Below are 16,199 nucleotides of genomic sequence, written 5' to 3' on the forward strand. Positions count from 1 at the left end.
CGCTCTGGGGGCGCTTGTGTATAGGGGCTCCAGGTCCTGCCACGTGGTCCCGTCTTATGCTGTCTGGTCCCCAGACAGACCAGAGGGAACTCAGGAAGTTATATCATATTAATGAAGGGTAATGCCTGGCAGGCGTGCGTCTTGTTTCGGCATCAGGGGAGTTGCGGCGGTGGAGGGGGGGAGGCGGGCTTTAGTTCCCAGAGACTCTTCTTTCTTGCTTCCTGTCACCACAAGGACGATTAACTTCAGGAAGTCCCCTCTGCTCCCATGCCCAGTGGGACCTCAGGCAAACCCCCATCCCTTCAAGGCCTCAGATTCTTTCTTTCTTTTTTTTTTAATCTGTTTGTTTTTGTTTTTGTTTTGAGATGGAGTCTTGCTCTGTCACCCAGGCTGTAGTACAGTGGCATGATCTCAGCTCACTGCAATCTCCACCTCCTGGGTTCAAGCGATTCTCATGCCTCAGCCTCCAGAGTAGCTGGGCTTACATGCGTGTGCCACTGTGCCCAATTTTTGTATTTTTGGTAGAGACAGGGTTTCACCATGTTGGCCAGACTGGTCTTGAACTGCTGACCTCAGGTGATCCACCTGCCTTGGCATCCCATAGTGTTGGGATTACAGGCATGAACCACCATGCCCGGCTGTTTTTGTTTTTGAGACAGGGTCTCGTTCTGTCGCCCAGGCTGGAGTGTAGTGCTGCAATCTCGGACCACTGCAACCTCCACCTCTGGAGCTCAAGGAATCCTCCCACCTCAGCCTCCCAAGCAGCTGGGACTACAGACACCTGCTGCCACGCCTAGCTAATTTTTGTATTTTTGTAAAGATAGGGTTTCACTATGTCACCCAGGCTGGTCTTGAACTCCTGGACTCAAGCAATCTGCCTACCCCGGCTTCCCAAAGTTAAGAGATTACTGGCCACCACACCTGAGCCCAGGCCTCAGTTTCCCCATTGATGCCACTAGGAGCCACGAGCCTTGGCAATCCCAGCATCGATTCTGTGCTCCTGCATCAGGAGCAGGTAGGGGTGGCAGTGACTGTGACTCCCTCCTAATGAGGGGACTAAGGTCCCCAGGTCTGTACTAGTGCCAGTTAAGCCTCAATCACCTTCCCCTGACACCCAGCCTCCTGTTTGACTGTGGTCCCAGCTAGCGCCCACGGGCCAAGCCCACAGCAGGGTCCTCAAGGGGTTCTGCTCCCCGGCCAGGTGCCTTGGGGTGAGGAATCACCCACAGTGTGTGGTGTGAGGGGCGGCTTCCAGGGTGGGAGGAGCTATGGAAGGAACTGCCCTGGGAGCATGAGTCAGCAGCCCTCCTCTCTCCATCCACGTCAGAGAGGAGGAACAGGACTCAGGCCTCTCTGGGAGGACCCCGAGGCACTGCAGACCGGAAGAGGAAGGACAGCTCAGAGACTACTGAGATTAGGGATGGGCCCAGGGACACACAGCACCCAGGAGGGGAGAGAGAATGGGACTGGGAGAGGCTAGTGTGCTGGGGACTGTGGGTGTATAACCAAATTGTGACTCTGTGTAGGTTAGTGCAGCCCACGTGACCTAAGTGAGTGTTTGTCTCAGCATTTTGATTATGTTTGTGTGTGTGTTATGTGTATGTGTGTATTGCACGCTCATGGAACTCTGTGCATGTGGGCACACCACTATGCCGTAGTTTTGTTTGTTTGTTTTTGAGATGGAGTCTCGCTCTCTTGCCCAGGCTGGAGTGCAGTGGCATGATCTCGGCTCACTGAAACCTCCACCTCCCAGGTTCAAGCTACTCTTGTACCTCAGCCTCCCAAGTAGTTGGGATTACAGGCAGCTGCCACCATGTCCAGCTAATGTTTATATTTTGGTAGAGATGGGATTTCACCATGTTGACCAGGCTGGTATCAAACTCCTGACCTCAGGTGATCCGCCTGCCTCGGCCCCCCAAAGTGCTGGGATTATAGGCATGAGCCACTGTGGGCAGCCGAGTTATTTTGAGACAGGGTTTCACTCTGTCGCCCAGGCTGGAGTTCCATTGACACGATCTCAGCTCACTGCAACCTCTACCTCCCAGGCTTAAGCAATCCTCCCACCTCAGCCTCCCAAATAGCTGGGACCACAAGTGCTCACCACATGCCCAAGTAATATTTTATTGTTTTGTAGAGACAGGATGCCATGATGTTGTCTAGGCTGGTCTCAAACTCATGTGCTCCAGTGATCCTCGCACCTTGGCCTCCCAATGCACTGGGATGACTGGCATGAACCACGACACCTGGCTGAGAATGGGATTTTTTGAGGGTTGTGTGTGTGTGTGTGTGTGTGTGTGTGTGTGTGTGTGTGGTAGAGTCTTACTCTGTTGCCCAGGCTGGAGTTCAGTGGTACTATTTCAGCTCCCTGCAACCTCTGCCTCCCAGGTTTAAGCGATTCTCCTGCCTCAGTCTCCCAAGTTGCTGGGACTACAGGGGCAAACCAACACCACACTCAGCTAATTTTGTACTTTTAGTAGAGATGGGATTTTGCCATGTTGGCCAAGCTGGTCTTGAGCTCCTGACCTCAAGTGATCTGTCTGCCTTGGCCTGCCTCCCAGGGTGCTGGGATTACAGGTGTGCACCACCGCGCCCAGCTGAGGATGAGTTTTGAAATTCATCTTCACCACTCACCAGTCAGTTACCATGTGACCCTGAGAAAATGATTTCCTTAGCAAAGCTTTGATGGTCTTCATCAATGACCGCCTTGACCTTGTTGGGGCCTTATGTGAAGATAAGAGACAGTTCACACTGCCTGCCTCTCAGAAAGCCTTCAAATAGCTGTTGGTGTTATTATTCATTCAACAAACCCTAACCAGCAGTTTACCATTGTGCCAAGAGCTGGGGACACAGGAGCTCAGAGGGTACAACCCAGGAAGAGTGTTCTCAAACAGCTTTGTCCACCTGGCGTGGGAAGCCCATGCAGGGGGCCTGCAGCTGAGTCATCCCACACCCAACCAGGACTCCCAATGCCGGGCAGACCAGAAGTGGGGCTGTGATGAGTGTCTCCCACACCCGCCAGCCCAGGCCTACATCTGTTTTTTGGACCTTGTTATTTTATTGAGATGGAGTCTTGCTCAGTTGCCCAGGCTGGAGTGCAGTGACGAGATCTCCGCTCACTGCAACTCCGCCTCCCAGGCTCAAGCGATTCTCCTGCCTCTGCCTCCTGAGTAGGTGGGATTACAGGCACCTGCCATGTTGGCCAGGCTGATGTCAAACTCATGACCTCAAGTGATCTGCCCACCACGGCCTCATAAAGTGCTGGGATTACAGGCGTAACCAACCATTCCCGGTCCAGGCCTGCATCTGGAAGTGCCGCAGACCTAAGATCCTGGCTTGCCCTGGGCCTGACCCGCTCCAGACTTCCTGGTTTCCCTTCTCCTGGCACTGGCCCTGAGGAGGCAGGCTCCATCTCATGTTCTGCAAACATGCACCACCAGCTGCTTCTACCTGCCAGGCCTGCCGTCAGCCTGCTGTGCCCTCTCACCAATTCAAGAAACTGCTGTGTCCATCCCGACCTGTTTTTCCTCCGCTGGTTCCAGCAGAGGCCTTTTTTCTCTACCCACTCACTATTCTCCACCCCAAATGGGCCCTGGCCTACCTTCTGGCCTCTGCACCTCGCCTTGCTCTGCAGGATCACCCAGTTTCTTGCCTACCCTTCCTATGCCTGGGCCATGCCCCTCACCTGGAGATGCCCTCACTTCCCAGCCTTCAAGGCCTGCTTGGCCACTTCCTGACGTTCTTCTAAGTGCTTGTCCATCAGATTTTCCCATTCCAGCCTCAAACCCCAGCTGGTTACCTCTTTATGCCTGTTTTTTTCTCTCTCTTTTTTTGAGATGGAGTCTTGCTCTGTCCCCAGACTGGAGTGCAGTGCTGCAGTCTTGGCTCACTGCAACCTCTGACTTCTGGGTTCAAGCTGTTCCCCTGCCTCAGCCTCCCTAGTAGCTGGGATTACAGGTCACACCACCACACCCAGCTGATTTTTGAATTTTTAGTAGAGATGGAGTTTCACCATGTTGGCCAGGCTGGTCTTAAATTCCTGACCTCAAATGGTCCACCCACCTTGGCCTCCCAAAGTGCTGGGATTACAGGTGTGAGCCACCGCACCCGGCCCCATGCCTGTTTTTCTTGTCTGTAAAATGGGGATAAACAGGCCAGGCTTGGGTACTCATGCCTGTAATCCCGGCACTTTGGGAGGCTGAAGAGGGTGGATCACCTGAGGTCTGGAGATCAAGACCAGCCTGGCCAACATGGTGAAACCCCATCTTTACTAAAAATACAAAAATTAGCCAGGCATGGTGGTGCACCTGTAACCCCAGCTACTTGGGAGGCTGAACAGGAGAATTGCTTGAACCCTGGGGGGCAGAGGTTATAGTGAGCCAAGAGGACACTACTGCACTCCAGCCTGGGCGGCAGAGCGAGACACCATCTCAAAAAAAAAGGGAGGGAGATAAACAGACTCACCTTGAGGGCTACTGTGGGCATTGAGTAAATGGAACTTATTTGAACCATTCCCGCTAGGAATTGATGGCCAAGATTGCAGCTCATGCTGGCTCTAGGCCTCCCCTCCCCTGCCCTACCCCTTCAGCCAGGCCAAGCCCCACTCTGAGCACCTGGGTTGGGTGCAGTGTGCGTTGTGGGTACAGACAGAAGACAGCCTGGAACAGGGCAGCTGAGAGCCCTCGGGTTCTGGAGGAACAAGCACCTTGCCCTTCGGCCAGCTCTACCTCTTGGCCTGTCTCTGACCCCAGCCTGGGCCTGGCCCGAGAGCTGACTTCACCCCGGGGGGTGGCAGGAAACAGCAGCTGGTGACCAGAAGCTGGTGCTGCTATCAGGCGGTAAGGCTAATAAGATTATTCGGATCTGTTCTCAGGGAGACTGGGCACATGGGGACCCGCCCTGTCCTTCCTGGATTGTGACTTCTGGCTTCTCCTTTCCCCCAGCCTCTGTTCCCCATCCTCCCTCCTCCTCCAGAAAGATACCTCCTGCTGATCCACTCTGTGCCCCAATCCTGCCAGCCCTCCCGTCCCCCATCCTGGACCCGTTCAGCTGCTTACATCTCCATAGTTGCTGTCCCCCGAGACTAGAGATATGAAGGAGAAAGGGTTTGCACTAGACAGCTCCGAGATTCCAGGGCTGGAAGGATCTAGCTCCCAACAACCTAGGCTGAAGAACTCGTTGCACTTCTGAGATGCCGAGCTCTGGAGTCCCAGGGCACAGGACCCCAGGATCTTGGCCCACGGCTTGAAAGACATTGGACTTCCAGCTGTTCAGAGGTCCTGGGATCCTAGATTCCTTGTAGTTCAGGTTCTGAGCTGTAAAGATGTAGAATCTGTGAATTCCAGAATCCTTCCAGCTCCTTCGCGCTCAGCTTCTCTCCTCCCTCCTCCTCCACACCCTAGCTCATCCCTGGCTCACTCCCTGTCCCCCGTCTCCCGAGGGGCTCCCACAGACATGATGCAACCAGGCCGGAGCCAAGTGGGCTCAGAGGTGGGAGGCAGGAGGGAGATGTAATTACAGATGCTCCTGCCTGGATCCTACAGGAAGCTTAGGGTAGGGACCCAGGGGACCCTAATCCGATGTCAATTATGGAGCAGACTTGTGCACATTCCCCCTGTGGAGGGGAGGCCCAGCAAGCCACCTCCAGCCAGACCCAGGGTCCAGCCTCCACCAGCCCCAAGCTGGGGATCCTGAGTATTAGACAAGGTAAGAGGAGATGAGGAAGACGAGAGGGAGTGACTCTCAGGCCCTTGAGCCAACCAGATAAAATAACTGGCCAAACCCACAGCTTTCTCAGCCTCCATTCTCCCCATATTCACTGGAGGCACAGAACATTTTTATTTTTTTTATTTTTTTTCAAATGGAGTCTCACTCTATCGCCCAGGCTGGAGTGCAGTGGTGTCATCTCGGCTGACTGCAACCTCCACCTCCCAGGCTAAAGTGATTCTCCTGCCTCAGCCTCCCGAGTGGCTGGGATTACAGGTGCATGCCACCACACCTGGCCAATTATTCTTAGTAGAGACGGGGTTTCACCATGTTGGCCAGGCTAGTTTTGAACTCCTGACCTCAAGTAATTTGCCCACCTCGGCCTCCCAAAGTGCTGGGATTATAGGTGTGAGCCACTGCACCCAGTCATTTCATTTTTCATTTCTCTGGAAGAAGCCTCCAACCCAGGGTTCAGGTTAAATGGCAACTGGCCCCCAGCTTCGTTGACTAGGAGACAGTTGGGCATGGTGTGGACTTTGGTGAGCTGGAAACCCCAGGTCCTATATTATAGCCTGTGAGTCACCAGACCTTACAATTCCAGAGAAGACTTTGCAATTCCAGAGAAATACGGACTGCCGTGTGAAACATCCCTCTTTTTCAACTTGGCAGCCAAGTCAGGAACATCTTTTTTATTTTTTTCAGATGGAGTCTGGCTCTGTCACCAGGCTGGAGTGCAGCTGTGTGATCTCGGCTCACTGCAACTTCGGCCTCCCAGGTTCAAGCAAGCCTCCTGCCTCAGCCTCCCAAGTAGCTGGGACTACAGGGGTGTGCCACCACGCCTGGCTAATGTTTTATATTTTTAGTAGAGATGGGTTTTCACCATGTTTGCCAGGATAGTCTCAATCTCTTGACCTCATGATCCGCCAGCCTCGGCCTCCCAAAGATCATCTTTAAACATCATGTGAAGCCGGCTGGGTGCGGTGGCTCATGCCTGTGATCCCAGCACTTTGGGAGGCCGAGCCAGGCAGATCATGAGATCAAGAGTTACAGCCTATCCTGGCCAACATGGTGAAACCCCATCCCTACTAAAAATACAAAAATTAGCCGAGCGTGTTGGCGTGCGCCTGTAGTCCCAGCTATTCAGGAGCCTGAAGCAGGAGAATCGCTTGAACCTGGGAGGCAGAGTTTGCAGTGAGCTGAGATTGTGCCATTGCACTCCAGCCTGGCGACAGAGAGTCTGTCTCAAAAAGAAAAAGAAAATCATGTAAAGCCATACAAACATAACTGCAAGCCGCTAGAGGCAGTGGCTCAAGCCTGTAATCCCGGCACATTAGGAGCCTGAGACAGGCGAGTCAAGAGATCAGGATCATCCTGGCCAACATGGTGAAACCCGTCTCTACTAAAAATACGAAAAGAATTAGTACCTGTAGTCCCAGCTACTCAGGAGGCTGAGGCAGGAGAATCACTTGAACCCGGGAGGCAGAGGTTGCAGTGAGCCAAGATCGTGCCACTGCACTCCAGCTTGGTGACAGAGCAAGACCCCATCTCAAAAAATAATTATATACACACACACACACATATGCTCTAGCCATGTTTCTCTCTCTCTTCTCTGGGTCACCAAGTTTTATTGTCACAATGTTCCAGCTCAGATGTTGCCTCCTCCAGGAAGCCCTCCCTTACCTCCAAGCTGAGTCACGAGTTCCCTCTGCACTCCCTCACCCAGCGCTGCCCGCTCTGGGTTTTCACCATCTGGGGACAGGCCTTTCACTCCCTTGGGGCAGGGCCAGGACTGTCTTGGTCACAGCCGTGTCCCTAGCATTGCCTGACACAGGGCGGGTCAGACAGTAGGTACTCAGGGAGTGTTTGGAAGAATAAATGAATGAGCAGAGAAAAAAGTGCAGTGCTTTCGGACAGAAGTGAGCCTGTGGTAGAGCGGAACCAGGTGTGAATAAAGAAGTGGTTCAGGGGTGAGAAGTGTGGGATGGGGACCGGGACCCTAAGAATGTCCAACCCATTAGGGAGGAGAGAAGAGAGGCCAACAGAAGGGTTCAGGAAGCACTGAAGGACCTCATCCACGCCCTGTTACCTCCTAGCTTTGTGACTTTGAATAAGGGACTTTGGCTCAGTTTCCTCAGGGGTATCGTATACAAGTAATCTGCTGCTTTCTGGGGCTGTCGGGACCATTAAGTTCAGGATCGATCGGGGAGGAGACAGCACGGAATCCGCATCTCCTCCGAGGCTTTAGTGGAGTTGTACTTCCTCCACAACCACCCCCACCCCCAGCACACACACTCGGAAGGAATAAGAACGGACACAGCTTCCCCCACGGTGGCCCCAAGTTCTGTGTGCCTCAGTTTCCCCGAAAGCACAGGCACCACGACAGTGACCAAGTTTTATTAGATCCATACTTTGGCAGGGGAGGGTAAGCTGTCCGGAGGGCTCAGAGCAGAACGCAAAAGAGGCGCTTGTCGCGAAAGGGGTTTTCTGCCGCAGGCACTGGCGTCACCAGCGGGTCGTCTTTTGCGTGCGTCTCGCAGAAAGCCAGGAGTTCAGCCGCTGCCTGCGACACCTGCGAGCACCCGGGTGATGTCAACGCCCCCCCCAGCTCCGCCCCGGCTCCCGGCGGCCGCCCCCTTAGGCCCCGCCCCTTGCACTGGCACCTCCTCCCACCCTTCCCCGCCCCTATACAGGCCCCTCCCTTGTCCTGCCCCCCAGCCCCCCGCCTTGCCCAGCCCCGTTACAACAGGCATCCTTGCACTGTGGCTCCGGGCCGACCCAACCCCGAGCAGACCCCAGGCCCAGAATCCCCGCCCTATCCCCCACCCCGACTCGGCACCTTCATGCGGTCGATGTTCACCTCCAGCTTCAGCTGTTCCACCGTCTTGCGGGCCTCGGCAATCTTGGCCATGTTGTTGGACATGGCTGCGGCGGGGAAGGGGTTAAAAGCCGCGCGGGAGTAGGGGCTGTGGGGGCAGCTTAGGATACGTCTGGGTCCCGAGGTGGGGCGAGGGGGCGGGTCCCGGTAACGGTGCGAGGGTGGAAGGGCGCGGGAATGGGAAGGCCAGAGGCAGGTGGAGGGAGGGATAGAGGAAGAGGACAGGAACAAGAGGAGCGGTGGAGGGGTGCACAGACGGAGTTACCTAAGGCAGGTGGGGCGAGGACAGGGAGGGGCTAGGGAGGGAAGGAGGGGCGCACAGATGGGAGGCTGAGACAGAAGCACAGGGCCACAGGTGCTGCATCAGGATCCAGGTGTCCTCACCCCCTGGGGGCAGAGTGGGAGCCAGGAGGGGGCCCCTCCCCAGGCCAATTAGCAGTGGCTCCAGGGAGAACAGGGAATTAAGATCACGGCAGGAGGGGCACAGAGGGGGCCTCATTAGGGCCTTGGCAGCAGCTGCCCCCTCACCCAACCCTGGCCACCTCAAAGGCTCCTCTGCTCATTAGAAGCCAGGGGAGAGGGCTGGGGGAGCCCAACCATGGCACCCGAGGAGAGGCCGATTGGATGGACAGAGGGACAAGGGGGAGTGCAGAGGCAGGGACAAAGTGATGAGGGAGAGACAGAGGCACGGGAGAAGGAAGAGAAGAGGGATACTGAGAGGGAGAGGCTTGTGGATGGATGAGGTGATGGGAGGAAACAGAAGGACAAATGGAGGGGGGAGCAAGAAACGGGGTGGGTACAAGGCGACTGGCACCGAGGGGACAAAGGGACAGAGCAGGGGAGATGGAGGGAGGGCTTCGGGGTGGGAGAGCATGGGGAGATGGAGGGAGGAGGTGTAGGGTGGGAGAGAATGGGGAGATGGAGGGAGAGCTCTGGGGTGGGAGAGGATGGGGTGATGGAGGGAGGAGGTGTGGGGTGGGAGAGGATGGGGAGATGGAGGGAGGAGGTGTGGGGTGGGAGAGGATGGGGAGATGGAGGGAGGGCTGTGGGGTGGGAGAGGATCGGGTGATGGAGGGAGGAGGTGTGGGGTGGGAGAGGATGGGGAGATGGAGGGAGGGCTGTGGGGTGGGAGAGGATCGGGTGATGGAGGGAGGAGGTGTGGGGTGGGAGAGGATGGGGTGATGGAGGGAGGAGGTGTGGGGTGGGAGAGGATGGGGAGATGGAGGGAGAGGGGAAGGAGAGAGAAGGAAGTAGGGATGGAGGAAGGAGCAGAGAGATACCAAGGTGATAAAGGGACAGAGATGAGGAGATAGAGGGATAGAGGACAGAAGGGACAGGACAGAGAAGGAGATGGAGGGTTGGGGAGAGATGGATCCAGGACCTGGGAGAGAGGAACAAAGCAGGAGACAGGCTGATGGAGATGCAGAAGAATAAGGCCATTCATTCACTCACTCATTCATTCATTCATTCCCAGGCGAAAGACGGTGGGCATGGAGCAGGTAAAGGGACCAGCTGTGGGGCCAGGACCGGAGCTTCCTACCTGTTGCTGCTCAGGGCCAGCTGGCAGCGGTGACCAAGGCTGAGAAGCAGCGTCTGGGTCCCTCCAGCCTGTCCCGCCCCCTCCCCTGGGGTGCAGCCCCAAGGACCCGCCTCCTCCCGCAGCCACGTCTCCGCTGCCACTGTCCCCCGCCGCCAGCCTTGGGGCTGCCTCTCTGGGCCTACTCTCCTGTCTGGAGGTCCTATCTTTGTCCCTCTCCCTGTGTCTCTGCCGCTGCTGTCCTCTGTGACTCTGTGCCTCTCTCAAACTCACCAGAATGGCTGGGCCCCGGGCCTCACTGCATTTGATCCACAGTCACACAAACCTCCCCAGCGTGTCCCACAAAGCTTCTCACTCAGCCACACTCGCCACCTCAGTGTCACCCCACCAGCCTCCTGCTCACTGTCCCTCACACAGACACACACTATCTTCCTCTATCATGCGGTAGCACCACGCAGTTTCACAAATCACCTTGCTCAACACCACCTCACGTGGTTGCCCCAAATGCCACACACGGCCACCACCAATGGCGACCCCAGGGCTGCACAGTCAGATAAATCATCTCAGAACATCAAACGTGCCAGCAGTTTGTCATAGTGTCACATATAATATCTCCAAATGTCACACACATTTGCATTCCCCCTTTTTTTCTCTGAGACGGAGTCTCACTCTGTCGCCCAGGCTGGAGTGGCAGGATCTCGGCTAACTGCAACCTCCACCTCCCAAGGTCAAACGATTCTCCTGCCTCAGCCTCCTGAGTAGCTGGAACTACAGGCACATGCCACCACACCTGGCCAATTTTTGTATTTTTAGTAGAGACTAAAAATAGGGTTTCACCATGTTGACCAGGCTGGTCTCGAACTCCTGACCTCAGGTGATCCACCTGCCTCTGCCTCCCAACATGCTGGGATTACAGGCATGAGCCACTGCGCCTGGCCTTGTATGCCATTTAAACTTCTCCCTCAGTCTCACACCCTGTCCCAGTCTCACACGGTCTGTGTCTCGTGGTGGCATGTAATTATCCATGCGACCTGTCAGGTACACACTATTTTATAGCATTTCATAGTAACACACACCCGCGGAAGGTCACATTCTCACAGTCTCCTAATGTCACTCACATCTGACACATTCCCTCCACACACAGTCTGTCCCTGTCACACACATGCATGCGCCTCATCTCCTGGTGTCATACCTGGCTACCCATGATAGCTCAGTGTCTCGCAGAGTCCCACACAGTCTCGCAGCGTTTCATACACTCACTCCCGCCTGTCCATAATTTCTTGTCTTCTACACACATGGCCTCCCTTACACTCTCGATTCTGAATGGCCTGCACAGCTGCACACACTTACACTCGCTGTCACAACACTGCCATCTCTCACGAGCTCAGTGTCACACGTAGTCACACAGTTTGGGGTTTCGTTGTTGTTTTTCTTTTCTTTTCTTTCTTTTTTGTTTTTTGAGATGGAGTTTCGCTCTTGTTACCCAGGCTGGAGTGCAATGGCGCGATCTCGGCTCACCGCAACCTCCGCCTCCTGGGTTCAGGCAATTCTCCTCCCTCAGCCTCCTGAGTAGCTGAGATTACAGGTACGCGCCACCATGCCCAGCTAATCTTTTGTATTTTTAGTAGAGACGGGGTTTCACCATGTTGACCAGGATGGTCTCAATCTCTTGACCTTGTGATCCACCCGCCTCAGCCTCCCAAAGTGCTGGGATTATAGCACTGTGCCCAAATCACACACTTTTTCACAAGCCATACACAGTGTGGTCAACACAAACTATCTGACACACTCAGTCTGTCCCAGGCCCCCTGTGAGCCTCTCATGACACTGCCTACACCACCTCTCAGTATACACCGGTTGTGAGTCTCGCTCTATCTCAAACAGTCTGCTTGTGTGGCACACAGCACGGTATGCTCACCGTCACACACACTGCCCCCTCACACACACCGATGTCTCACTCCCACAGATGGTCTCTGTGTCACATAAAGAGCCCCAAAGAGTGTCTCTCCCACACCCTATCACAACCTCTCATCCGCACACACAGTCACCCACCATCGCTCAGCATCACCAATCATCTCACAGTGTCACAGCCAGCGACATGTCATCTCTGACATATGCAGTCCCACTCAGCCTCTCCTTATTGCACATAATCTCACAATATCAGTCACACACAGACTCCCAACATCACATGCCATCTCACCAGTACACCGTCATGGCAGTACACACTTTGGGTGTCCTGATCCTGGCATTGCACACCATCTCCCGGCAGTGCACACTCACACTCTCCAGATGTCACACGCCATCTCCCGGCAGTGCACACTCACACTCTCCAGATGTCACACGCCATCTCACAGTAGTGCACACTCACACTCTCCAGATGTCACACGCCATCTCCCGGCAGTGCACACTCACACTCTCCAGATGTCACACACCATCTCCCGGTAGTGCACACTCACACTCTCCAGATGTCACACGCCATCTCCCGGCAGTGCACACTCACACTCTCCAGATGTCACACACCATCTCCCGGCAGTGCACACTCACACTCTCCAGATGTCACACGCCATCTCCCGGCAGTGCACACTCACACTCTCCAGATGTCACACGCCATCTCCCGGCAGTGCACACTCATAGTGTCCTGGTCCTGGAGTCGCACACCATCTGCCGGCAGTGCACATTCACAGATCCCCTGGAGTCACACACCATCACGCAGTACACACTCACATAGTGTCCTGGCGTCACACACCATCTACCGGCAGTGCACACTCACACACTCTCCAGATGTCACACATATCCCGGCAGTGCACACTCACGATTTCCCCGTGTCACACGCCATCTCCCGGTGTCACACACCATCTCACGTCAGGACACACACAGTCTCCCGGTGTCACACGCCATTTCCCGGTGTCACCGCGAACACCAGCGTCCCTCGCTCCCCAGCACTCCCCTTCTGGCGCTCACACGCAGCCCCTGCCGGCCACAGGAGGGCGCGCACAGCACGCCCAGCCGCCCACCGGCCCCGCGAGGTCTCTGGAGGAGGTGGCCACAGGGAGGAGGGCCCGGCGGGAGATGAAGGGGAGACTCGGGACCAAAGGAGTCTCGGGAGGAAGCCAGGGACTGGAGGGAGAGGACGGAAAATGGACGCAGAGAAATTCACAGACGTGGGAGAGCGATGCAGGGAGAGTTAGAGAGACGCCGGGAGCTATAGGGACAGTACACAGTATAGGGACAGATTTAGAGAGGGAGAGAGCTAGGGACCCAGAGAGACAAGAGACGGGAAGGGCGCTGCAGAGACAGGGACACGAGAGGCAGAGGCAGACACGACTTTGAGAGAAGCGGGTAGGAGAGAGACACCCAAGCCGAAATGCAGAGTCAGACACAGAGACTAAGACACAGACACACAGAGGCGGCCAGAGAGACAAAGAGACGCACAGAGGGCGCCTTCCAGTGGGGACCCGACGGCGGAGGCGGGGCCGGCAGAGGCACGACCGAACGGGCGGGGTTCGGGGGCGGGGATTTAAGGGGCATATCCCTGGCTGTATATGGGGCGTGTCCTGTTGGGGGCGTGCCCCCATGGGCGGGGCTTGGGGGTTCTTTCCGGACCTGGAGAAAGCGGGAGCCCTGGGAAGACGTGAAGGTGGGGGAGGAGCCCCTCTACCGCAGTCAGCCCACCTTAATTCGGTTTTCACCGAAATTTGGGAAGGGAGACGGGCGGGGAGGGGACCCTGACCCGAGTCCCTGGTAGAGATTTGCGTCTCGGATCCTAGCTCCCCTCCCCCCTCCCCTTGCGGGCGCAATGGGGCCAGATAGAGGAGGGAAACCGAGCCCACATCTGGAAAGCATCAAGCGCGCCGGACGTGCCAGGGCCCCAGGCCGGGCTGCGGAAGAGGGGAGGGGAGCCAAGGCGCTCCCCGCCCCCCATCGGGGTCCGCCGGCGCCGAGGAGGGGCCTGGGCGTGCGCCGAGCCTCTGCGCCTTGAGCAGCTGGTTTCTATCAGCAGTCTGGCCTGGGCAGACCCCGCGGAGGAAACCCAGCTCAGAGCGGGGAAAGACAGGGAAACGACCCAATCTTCCCTCCCGCTCCTCCACCGCGGCCAGAAGCTGGGGGAAGGGGCAAACGGACAGACGGACACTGCCTGCTGAGAGCGCAGCCTCCGTTCCTCTCCCGAGCCGCAGACCGCAACAGATGACCTCAGTTCCTGCCCTGTGCCCCCAGCCTCATGACAACCTAGCGCTTGATGGTATTATGGTCCCCATTTTTTGGAGGAGGAAACTGAGGCCCTGGATTCGGATTCCGTTCTGACTTTAATTATTCAAGAAATCACCAAAAAACGGTAAGAGTGAATTCCAGGATCAAATACTCAATCGCCTGGGTGTTTAGTGGGTCTCTCAAACTCAACGCATCCAACACTGAGCTGATTCCATCAACCAAATTCGCTCTAACTTCCGGCTTACCCTTCTTAGGTGACGGTAAATCTGAGTTTTGTTGTTTTGAAACAGGGTCTTGCCTGTCGGGACTGAACTGCAGTGGTGCAATCATAGTTCACTGCAGCCTAGAACTCCTGGGCTCAAGTGATTCTCCTGCCTCAGCCTCCCCAGTAACTGGGACTACAGGCATGCACAACCACAAACAGCTAACATTTTTTTTTTTTTTTTTTTGAGATAGTCTCAGTGTCATCCATGCTGGAATACAGTGGCACAATCTCGGCTCACTGTAACCTCGGCCTCCCAGTCTCAAGCCATTCTTGTGCCTTAGCCTCCTGAGTAGCTGGGATTACAGACATGAGCCACCAAACTGGGCTCGATTTTTTTGTATTTTTAGTAGAGATGGGATTTCATCATGATGGCCAGGCTGGTCTTAAACTCTGACCTCAAGTGATCCACCTTCCTTGGCCTCCCATAGTGCTGGATTACAGGTGTGAGCCACCACGCCCCATCTTCTCCCACACTCCACAAGTGCCCTAGCAGGACTTCCTATTGGCTCTCTCTTCAAAGCAACTCCAAAATCCAGTCCCTCTCACTCCCTCGGCTGTCCCTTCCCTCTTGCTCGAACTATTACAATGACCTCTGCATTAACCTCCGACCTCAGCCTGTTTCCCACAGAGCAGCCAAAAGGACCCTGTTTCAAACTGTCCCCATATAGTAGCAAGTGAGTATGTGGAACAATCTGAACCCTCATATGCTGGTAGGAATGCAAAATGGTGCACACTTTATTTTTTATTTATTTATTTATTTATTTATTTGAGATGGAGTTCTGCTCTTGTTACCCAGGCTGGAGTGCAATGGCACGATCTTGGCTCACCGCAACCTCCGCCTTCTGGGTTCAAGCAATTCTCCTGCTTCAGCCTCCCTGAGTAGCTGGGACTACAGGCGCACACCACCATGCCCAGCTAATTTTTGTATTTTTAGTAGAGACAGGGTTTCACCTTGTTGACCAGGATGGTCTCGATCTCTTGACCTCATGATCCATCCGCCTCAGCCTCCCAAAGTGCTGGGATTATTGGCGTGAGCCACTGCACCCAGCCCATGGTGCAGTCACTTTAGATAACAACCTGGCAGGCCAGGCTCAGTGGCTCACACCTGTAATCCCAGCACTTGCAGAGGCTGAGGCAGGTGGATCACTTGAGATCAGGAGTTCAAGAGTAACCTGGGCAATGTGGTGAAACCCCGTCTCCACTAAAAATACAAAAATCAGCCAAGCATGATGGCGCATGCCTGTAATCCTAGCTACCTGGGCGCTGAGAAAGGAGAACGGCTTGAACCAGGGAGGCGAATGTTGCAGTGAGCTGCGATCGTGCCACTGAACTCCAGCCTGGGTGACAGCATGAGACTTTGTCTCAAAAACAAAACAAAACTAAAACCTGGCAGTTCCTCAAAAGGTGAAACATAGAGTTACCACATGACTCAGCAATTCCACTCCTAGGTGTATGCCCAAGAGCAATGAAAACACACAATAACATATACAGAAATGTTCACGGAGGCGATATTCAGAATGGCCCAAAGTGGAAACAACACACGTGTCCGTCAGCTGATGAACGGACAAGCGAAATGTGGTCTATTAGACAGTGGACTACATATCAGTCAT

At 55.2% G+C, this 16,199-nt stretch overlaps 1 protein-coding gene across 2 annotated transcripts; it reads right to left on the reverse strand.

Annotated features, from left to right (window-relative positions):
* Positions 1-8,081: 8,081 nt before the first annotated feature.
* Positions 8,082-13,535, reverse strand: GNG8 (G protein subunit gamma 8). Of its 2 annotated transcripts, none has more exons than XM_035284945.3 (3): positions 12,969-13,535; positions 8,540-9,959; positions 8,082-8,272 (listed from the first exon to the last, which is right to left on the reverse strand). In XM_035284945.3, exons 2-3 carry the CDS (start codon positions 8,621-8,623, stop codon positions 8,144-8,146), a joined length of 213 nt encoding a protein of 70 aa, XP_035140836.1. In that variant the 5' UTR covers positions 8,624-9,959; positions 12,969-13,535; the 3' UTR covers positions 8,082-8,143. The 2 variants fall into 2 exon arrangements, with proteins under 2 accessions (XP_035140836.1, XP_035140837.1); XM_035284946.3 differs by having other exon boundaries at positions 8,540-8,625; positions 10,119-13,535.
* Between the last annotated feature and the right edge of the window lie 2,664 nt (positions 13,536-16,199).

Source organism: Callithrix jacchus, chromosome 22 (assembly GCF_049354715.1).
Source record: "Callithrix jacchus isolate 240 chromosome 22, calJac240_pri, whole genome shotgun sequence".
Taxonomy (NCBI): Eukaryota; Metazoa; Chordata; class Mammalia; order Primates; family Cebidae; genus Callithrix; species Callithrix jacchus.